We start from the raw sequence: 8,755 nt of genomic DNA, 5'->3' as shown, positions 1-8,755 counted from the left end.
ATAAGAAAATCATTGGAATTAAATGGATTATCATTTCTCGAAATGAGATTTATAGGTAAATTTTTCAAAAATTAATAAAATCATTAATTTCTCAGAATGTCAATTTATAAAATTAAATAGAATTTCAATTTTTTTATGGACAACATTTTCACATCCATGTCAATTCTCATTAAATAACGAAATTACACATGTCCTCTCTTTTATGTAAAATTACTAGTCTTACGTAACTTATGCAGTAATTTCTAATTCGGTCTAAAAGTGGCTCAATCATTAATTTATTTAGTTTGTTGCTTAAAACCCCTATTGTCAAAACCCTAAATTTTCAAACCTTTACTTAGACAAAGTCTCATTTTAATATTTAGTTTAAAACTCCTACAAAATCTTATATCGCTACTGCTTTAGTATAAGGTGTTTCAAGCAAATTTGAATAACAAAGGTCATTTAAACTAAGGCCTAGTTTGGGAAGACTAAATAAGTGCACTTTTTGACTTTTTTTGTATTATGTGTAGAAAAAGTAGAGAGGAGATGTTGATTGATGTGACCCAAAAAAGATAAAAAGATGAAATAAGTGCACTTTTTTGACAGTAGCCAAACTTGGCCTAAGAGTCGAGACAAAGAGGTAATCGAGGCGGAACCAGAGGCGAGGTATAGGTTTTGAGTCTCATCTCGCCCTCTTAGATTATATTATTTACTTGTATTGTAATAACATTCTCAAAAAAGAAATCTGGATTGTCTCCGATCCTTACAAGATTGGACTTGTCTACTCCAATCTTGTGGACTCATTATAGAGGTCGATCCAGTTTTTGTTTACGACTTCAAAGATCTAAAACAAATGCAAGAAAATAGTTGACAACAGGGGAAACATACTTGGGAACAAAATTCCATAGTTCTACTCAGAATGTTGCTTATCAAAGTTAATTAAGTACAGAAATACAATCCTATGAATCTTGAAAACATTTTTACACCTTACCATGCCATTCAAAGAGAAGCAGGAATTTAACATCTCATATTACCCTTCCAACCAATCAAAAAACAACTTGACTCGACTCAAACAAAGCCTCAAGCCAAACTGATTGGGTGTCAACTGGTCAGAAAATTCATTACCAGGACTTGCAGCTTCAATCCCAAATTGGATATAAGAGACTTCACCCTGATTTTTCTTTTTTGCTGATGAAAATGGCTTGGAAAGAGCATGTTCGATATTCATTTGAGAGTCAAGTCATTCTTTGAATCAGTCATTTAAAAAGCTTCTTCAACCCGTCAAAGAGTCTAAGAGCTCTCAGTTCGCCACTCCTTATATCCCTTAACCTCCTCCTCAAAATCTGTTTCCATCCACAAAAGCACAGCAGAGCAGATTAACCAGTTTAAAAAGTGAGAGGGAAAAGTTATATTCAAGTGCTTCAAAATCATAGTGTTCCAATGGGCAAGCATTTGCAATCAAGCATATGATTACATTGCAGAGAGGTACAACTGTTTTGCAGTGCGTCACTGGAGCTAGCTATGTCATGCAGTGCAAATGTTCATCAATCACAATGAATCTATTGATGAGACTTATCAAATTGACAATGAGGCTGTGTTTGAATTTTGAATTTGTAGAGGGATTTCTAGAAAGAAACAAAAAGGGAAGGCAAGCTAAATTTTTTCACTTTTCCCTTCACATTTCTTTTACAACCACAAATCTATGATTCAAACATACCATGAGTGTCCTAGATCCATGACTTGAGCTCATCTAGATTGCCTGATTACCAGCACAGCATGTTAAACTACAGTGTGGACAAGTTCAGCAGAGTACTACCGGAAAATTACTGATGAATGCCATTTCTTGAACGAAATTCAGAGAGTGATCTCCGTATCATGAAGCATGATAACCAGACAAAATTAGAGAAGCATTAACAACAACAACAATGCCTAACTTGATTTATATCCATAGATTGTGAGGTGTACTTCTAGAATCCACAAGCGGGGAATGAAATGAAGGGTCTTGAGTTAGTGGGATCATGATACATTAGATTAAACGAGCTCAAGAAACCAAGGAAGAATTATTAATACGCAAAATCCAAATAGATGGATCCTTACATATTGGGAGCGAAATAATATCCTCCTTTCACTTGTACACAAGTCTACTGCTAACTGTTTCAGAAACAACTTCCGGTTCAGCTGCTTGGGAGATGTCATATCCAAATCCATTGATCCACTTTCCTGGTGAACATAAAGAAAAATTAAAAACTCAAATATTCATCTCATTAAGCACACATATTTAGAAAGTACCGTATCATAGTTTGTTGACAACAACGTTTTCATTGTAATTGGTTTACAGAAGAGACAGAGTTGAACAAACACCTAATTGAAAAACTTCCATTACCTGAAGAAATCTGGTGTACTTCGATAAGCTTGATTCACAAGTATCTAAAATAAATTGTAGTGCTTCTTCCTCTATTTCATGATATTTGATATCTTTCTTGGATGTTGTCTTGTTTGATGCCGCAGCAGCCATCTGGAATAAAGTTAAGTGAGACTCCTGATGAGAAAATAAATAGCCTATTTATAATTTAAAAACTAACTGTCAAACCTCGTCAAACTGTCTGCTCATACTTGGAGGGCTGACTGCTAAGTAAGCATATGCCATCAGCTCCAATGGCCAACCAGTGATTTGTAGAGGAAAACACTGTGACCTGTCAATATTAGCTAATAAAATCGCAATCCAGATTTAGGGGAGAGAGAAAGAAGAGTTTAATGTATCCATGTCTAGTTTTGGTGATATTGGAAGACTGGATGACAAGATTAATTAAATGAAATTAAAACAAAATTGGACAACTGCAATAATTTCTCGAGTCCTTGACCAGTGATTCAGATGGCTCTATGTGTATAACAGTTACTCACGCTGACAATCCGTGCTTCCTCAGTGCTTCCATTTTCTCTTTATAACATTTGTCAGATTTATTTAGAGACAACAACAACTCCACTGAATCTCTAGGGTTGGTGCCCTCCCTGGGAACAAATCCGTATGATAGCAATAGCTCCCCATTAGATTTTTTGCCATATGATATGAAAACCTGCATAACATCATGCAACAAATAAAAGAGTTACAAATTCACACAAGAGCTTCTGCCATGCTTTCACTAAAATGTGACTGATCTTTCTGCTGCAAAATAGTCACAATTAAAACTTATAACTTTATTCCCTTTTTATTGTCCTCTTTCTGGCCTGTTTATAAACGCTATACAATGAAAGGACAAAGAACATAAATTCAGCCTGATTGAGTTCCAGTTGACAGACTTCAATAGAGAATTTGAACTTTATCAGAGAAGTTTCCAGAAGGTTTTAGAAAGTCTAAAAAGCTAGCATTTCATATTTTTCGAAAAAATTACAAATACTGTGGACCAAACATTTTTAAGAAAAGAAAAAGGGAAAAGTGAGAATTCCAATTTGAGAAGAAACTATTAACACAATCATACTAGTGTCCATTGTTCCACTCTTGTAAAATATAAGCAATCACTTTGTCAGTGGTAAAGTGCTCAAGTTTTGTTTACCTGCTCACCTGGCTGATATGGCCGATCAGTTGTAAAGACAACTCCCTGTGACGATTTATCATAATCCAAAAAAGTTTCCACCTTGACCAATCAAATATAACTGTCCCTCATTAGAGTTTAAACAACATAACTTTATCTAAATGATAATCATTTTAATCGCTATCGCCTTATACATACCTCACAACTATGATTTAGCATATCTGCCCAGGGAACCAAGGCCACCCTTCCTTCCATCGAGGGCAATCGAACCTGCAGCAAATGGATGAAGAAAGCCTATTTTATACACTAATGAATCAAGATTTAATTCTAAGGCACACATTAATGTGTACTAATTGGGCATCGTTTTTATTCAAGAAACCAATAGATGGCCCTTTAAATAATATTAGTTTAGCAACAACTTCCTTTTCGGAGACAAATTTGTTTATTCCGATCTTAGTATGTTACAGGTCTACGCATTATTTCAGTCATATTCCTATCACATTCAAAACCTCATAATAGTCTAACTTTAGTTCAAAGACAATGAGACAACAAATTTATCAAGCACATTGCTAAAAAAACTCACCAAGCGTGAGAAAAGAATGCCAAATGACCATTTAAATGTCTCCATATTGAATACCTGTAATAATATATCACCCAGGTTAAAGAAATGCAAAGCCAATAATCTAGCAGCAAACATAGATTCAGCAATGATGTAAACCCAACTATAGCTTGCAGAATAGAATACTCATATCATCCATGTCAAGTACTCAGTGAAGACGAAAATTTTCCAATCCTAACTATTCAAATTAACAGGAATAGGTGTAGAAACATGAGCAAAATCAATGAATCCAGATTAAATACAAGAACATGTATCTGCATAATTACCATTTTGCAGGTCAACATGAGAACAGCCATTGATTTTTATTGACAGTCAGCAAGATACACTGAAATTATCAAGGAAAGAAATCCATTGAACCAACAGCTACCATTAGTTGAATTTTTCAGTGTTACACTCATACTGTGAACCTACTACGTGACTGACTTTTCTTTCATACCAGTGCTACATAGTAGCCAATGAACTGTTAGATGAGTGCTACTCTTCCTCCGATAGCATATTTAATTCATGGCACGTAAATATTAGGAAAGATTCCCTGTCTATCATGTTCTGATATATAGTATTTCCTATCATTGACCACAATGTAGAACCCTGGGGACACAACCATATTAGTCCACCCTATTTTCACTTCAAGAGTGGGTGGAAGAACTGCATGTTGTATCTTTGTCACAGATTCACCTACCTTAAGTGTTTGATGTAATTAAGGAGCATGAGGCCTTGCCCTGGAACAACAGCTCCATATATGGTTGGAAAGATTTAAAGCACATGCAGAGGAATGATGACAGACCAGAATATCATCAATGTCATTCTTGTTACATGATTCAGATTACATTGTCCTATATTCCTTTAACAATAGAACAATTGCACAGCATGAAATAGGTACCTCTTCAGGAAATAAATCAGGATACTTGGTAAATATCCTAAGTCTTAAATCATTGTATCTGCACAAGAGATTGAAAGGATAGTTCAACAATCAGAACATACATGATCATATACCCACTAAAATTAAGCTTTCCACTGAGCATCTAAACAAGTACAGAAATAGAAACAAAATCCTAGCTTTTAAATGAATTGAACAAACAGTAGACCATCAACAACAACAACAACAACAAAAAGAGAGACAATATGAGGCCATACGTTCCAGTGACATTATTGACCCTCTCAACAGCCCGCTCTCTTATTTGTGATGCTTCCAGATATCTATCTAGTTCTGCGCGTGTCCTGAAATGACATAGAGAGGCTGTAGGGGAAAAAACTGAGAGTAGATGTTTTACTTTGTTGGAGAAGAAAACTCTTTTGGAATACCGGCATGTCAATTATAACATGCGACGAAAGCTCACCAATACAATAGTGAATAGGGCTGTTGAGGCAAGGCTGAGATATAATTGCTCCATCTTGAAGATTTCATGAGACTTGCTTCACTAATAAGATAGGTCGCAAGCAATGGCCAATCTGGTACACTACTCTGTTTTAGCACATCACCAGCCTCCGGGCAGCTCCACTCCTGACATTCAAAGAGTCCAACACATGACAGGATGAGTACCCCACATTGTCAGTTAAAAATTATGATAGTTAATTCAAGCAACATTGCTCACAGGACAGAACATAGGACAGAAAAATGGCAATTAATTTCAGATTTCAGAAATGCATTCTTCGTTTATTTTTTTTATTTTAATTTTTTGGTTAAAATTTTCAATTCAAACGTACCCTATAATTTAAGAAGGTGCCCTTCATCTATATTTTTGGAAACTATGCCTTGACGGATGAATGGAGTCTGCAAAAGTTCTCTTTTACGCCTCAACCTAATAAAAACGGACTCTGTGTGGGTAACTTGCAATTGCATTTATTCAAGAATTGAAAAATCACATTGGTTGGACTACATCATAATAATACCCACCTGCATTGCAAGCATTATAGGAAACTTGGAAAATGAATAACAAAAAATAAAGGAAAACACTATACAAACTTTTTTTTTTACTAACACGTGACACGCAGGGATGAAACTTTAGAATTTGAAGCAAGACCCACTTGACTAAAAACGGTTTGTAAAATTTGTTAGTTTGTAGAGTATTACTCAAAAATAAATTACAACACAATTCAAGACACGTCCCAAGTTGGAAGCCCTAAAATCTAGGTTCAAAATCTATTCTATTATACAAAGCACACAACTCGCAACATGTTTTGAAGCTATGTCATGCAGTTTCTCATACCCAAACCCAAATTATCCCTATTGAAAACTCCATGATTTTTAGAGGTAAATTACACTTTCCACCCTTACAGTTTGACCTAAATTTCACTTTAGTCCTTATTATTGTTTCAATTTGAACAATTTGGTCCCTACAGTTTAATCTAGTTCCAATTAAGTCTTTGCATCCAAATTTTTGTTAATCTTCTGCATGAAGTGTTCCAAAATTGTTAATTTTAAACTCCAACTTGAATATAATTGTTAATTTTTGAAACTAGACTTTACAAATACAAAGCAATTCACTGTTCTCCATTTCAAATCAACTCAATAGCATGACAATTAACACTCCATGTAATACAAACACAAACAAAAATGGAGAGTAAAAATCCGAATCATACCGAATCGGCGGTGATGAATAGCGAGGGAGGTACGAAGAGCAACTTCTCTCCCTTCCTAATATTCTTCAAGGCAACAAGCCCTCTCTCTCCTACTTCTACTCTCTCTATCGCCATTTTCTGCGGCGGAAGACCCGACTCCGACAGCCATTTCTGCAACGCCGCCGCGTTCTCCAGAGAATCCACGTCGCATCCCCACGAAATCGCGATTCTTGTGGCGTCGCCGGTGGTGGAGATTGAGCAGTGAATTGTGCTCCGCCGTGGCTGAAATTGAGAGCGAGGAGAGTTGAGGGTTAAGTGAGGTAGGGTTGAGAAAGTGGGGATGAGTGTGGAGTGGAAGATTCTGGAAACTTCGGCCATGGATGGGAGTGAGAGAGAGAGAGAGAGAGAGCACTCGAGAATCGAACCTTATCTGCTGAAGCTGAAGAGCGAGATGAGAGGTTTACAAAGTCGTTTTAACGGTTGTTAAAAGAGAGCTTTTTCATTTTCATTTTTATTTTATTTTATTTTATTTTTTAATTTTTTGGTAAAATATAGTATAAATTATTCATAGTATGAGTTAAATAAATATAGAGTTCTAAAAATAAGAAAAAAGCGTACAAATCATAAAGGGTGAGTTATAAAAAAATCATGTTTCACTTTGTAGCAAAATAAATTTTGAATTTTATAAATTTAAATTTTATTTTTTTCATTTAAATTATCATTTTTATTTTTATTGAATAAAATTAACAAAAAAAATTATATTTTAACTATTAAATTTAATATAAGTATATATAAAATATTGAATATATTATTTTTTTATTAAATTTAATGACTGAAATATATTTTCTATTTTTATTATAAAAAGTGAATAATATAAAGCACAAACAGTAATAACTACTATAAAATAGTCCCAAAAACAGCCCACAACAAATAAACCGAAATTGATTTTCATCCATCCGTAAATGTACGTTCAATCTGTATCTATATCTATACTTCTATCCATACTATATACTATATATACAAGCAAATGTAATAGAGTATGAGAATTTTTCAAACTCTTAATGCTAAACTCTTACGGATTCTTTCTCCTATGTGTCACCTCTCAAGTCTCCCTTCCCACTTTTCTTAATTTTTAATCATTTATCAGTTATCTAAATCTCAAAAGCCAAAAGAATTATATATATTTAAATAAAATGATTACCTATTTAGATTTGAACAACAAATATTTAGATATGAACAACAAAGAGGTAGAGATAAAAATATAAAAAAATAAATAAAAAGATAACTATTCAAATTTCAACCACAAAAATAATATAAAGAGTCAAATAAAAGATTAAAAAATAACTAAATAAAAAATATTACAAGTAATTTAATTTTTAAAATATTATGAGTCATTTAATTTTAAAAATGAAAAGTTAACTATTTATATATGAACAATTAAAAAATATTTAAATAAAAAATATTACGAATCAAATAATTTTTAAAATAAAAAGATAATTATTTATATATGAACAACAAAAAAATATAGATAAAGCAAATGTAGTGGAGTATGAGAATTTTTCAAACTCTTAATACTAAACTCTTATGGATTATCTGTTCTACGTGTCACCTCTCAAGTCTCCCCTCCCACTTTTCTTAATTTTTAATCATTTGTCAATTATCTAAATCTTAAAAGCCAAAAGGATTATATATATTTAAATAAAATGATAACTATTTAGATCATGAATAACAAGGAGGTAGAGATAAAAATATAAAAAAATAAATAAAAAGATAACTATTTAAATTTCAACTACAAAATAATATAGAGAGTCCAATAAAAGATTAAAAATAACTAAATAAAAAATATTACAAGTCATTTAATTTTAAAAATAAAAAGTTAACTAAATATTACGAGTCATTTAATTTTAAGAATAAAAAGTTAACTATTTATATATGAACAATTAAAAATATTTAAATAAAAAATATTACGAGTCAAATAATTTTTAAAATAAAAAGATAATTATTTATATATGAACAACAAAAAAATAGAGATAAAAATATATACAAAAAGAATATATAACTATTTAGA

At 32.8% G+C, this 8,755-nt stretch overlaps 1 protein-coding gene across 1 annotated transcript; it reads right to left on the bottom strand.

Annotated features, from left to right (window-relative positions):
- Positions 1 to 864: 864 nt before the first annotated feature.
- On the bottom strand, positions 865 to 7,157 carry LOC114318940 (Rubisco methyltransferase family protein). The gene is made up of 12 exons (XM_028265916.2): positions 6,709 to 7,157; positions 5,466 to 5,629; positions 5,263 to 5,346; positions 5,009 to 5,066; positions 4,093 to 4,146; positions 3,708 to 3,779; positions 3,531 to 3,611; positions 2,881 to 3,053; positions 2,570 to 2,672; positions 2,363 to 2,494; positions 2,077 to 2,199; positions 865 to 1,322 (listed from the first exon to the last, which is right to left on the bottom strand). Exons 1-12 carry the CDS (start codon positions 7,063 to 7,065, stop codon positions 1,236 to 1,238), a joined length of 1,488 nt encoding a protein of 495 aa, XP_028121717.1. The 5' UTR covers positions 7,066 to 7,157; the 3' UTR covers positions 865 to 1,235.
- Positions 7,158 to 8,755: the final 1,598 nt, after the last annotated feature.

The sequence above is a fragment of the Camellia sinensis genome, chromosome 7 (assembly GCF_055761805.1).
Source record: "Camellia sinensis isolate YWXY chromosome 7, ASM5576180v1, whole genome shotgun sequence".
Taxonomy (NCBI): Eukaryota; Viridiplantae; Streptophyta; class Magnoliopsida; order Ericales; family Theaceae; genus Camellia; species Camellia sinensis.
Note: the sequence above shows the minus strand (reverse complement) of the source record. Positions and strands in the feature narration are given on the sequence as shown.

Excerpts from the sequence above, each read along its gene's own strand:
- LOC114318940 (XM_028265916.2), bottom strand. The coding sequence starts at position 7,065 with ATGGCCGAAGTTTCCAGAATCTTCCACTCCACACTCATCCCCACTTTC. Across the intron at positions 3,780-4,092 it reads GCATTCTTTTCTCACGCTTG|GTTCGATTGCCCTCGATGGA; the intron begins GTGAGTTTTTTT and ends CATTTGCTGCAG. Across the intron at positions 3,612-3,707 it reads TGCTAAATCATAGTTGTGAG|GTGGAAACTTTTTTGGATTA; the intron begins GTATGTATAAGG and ends TGATTGGTCAAG.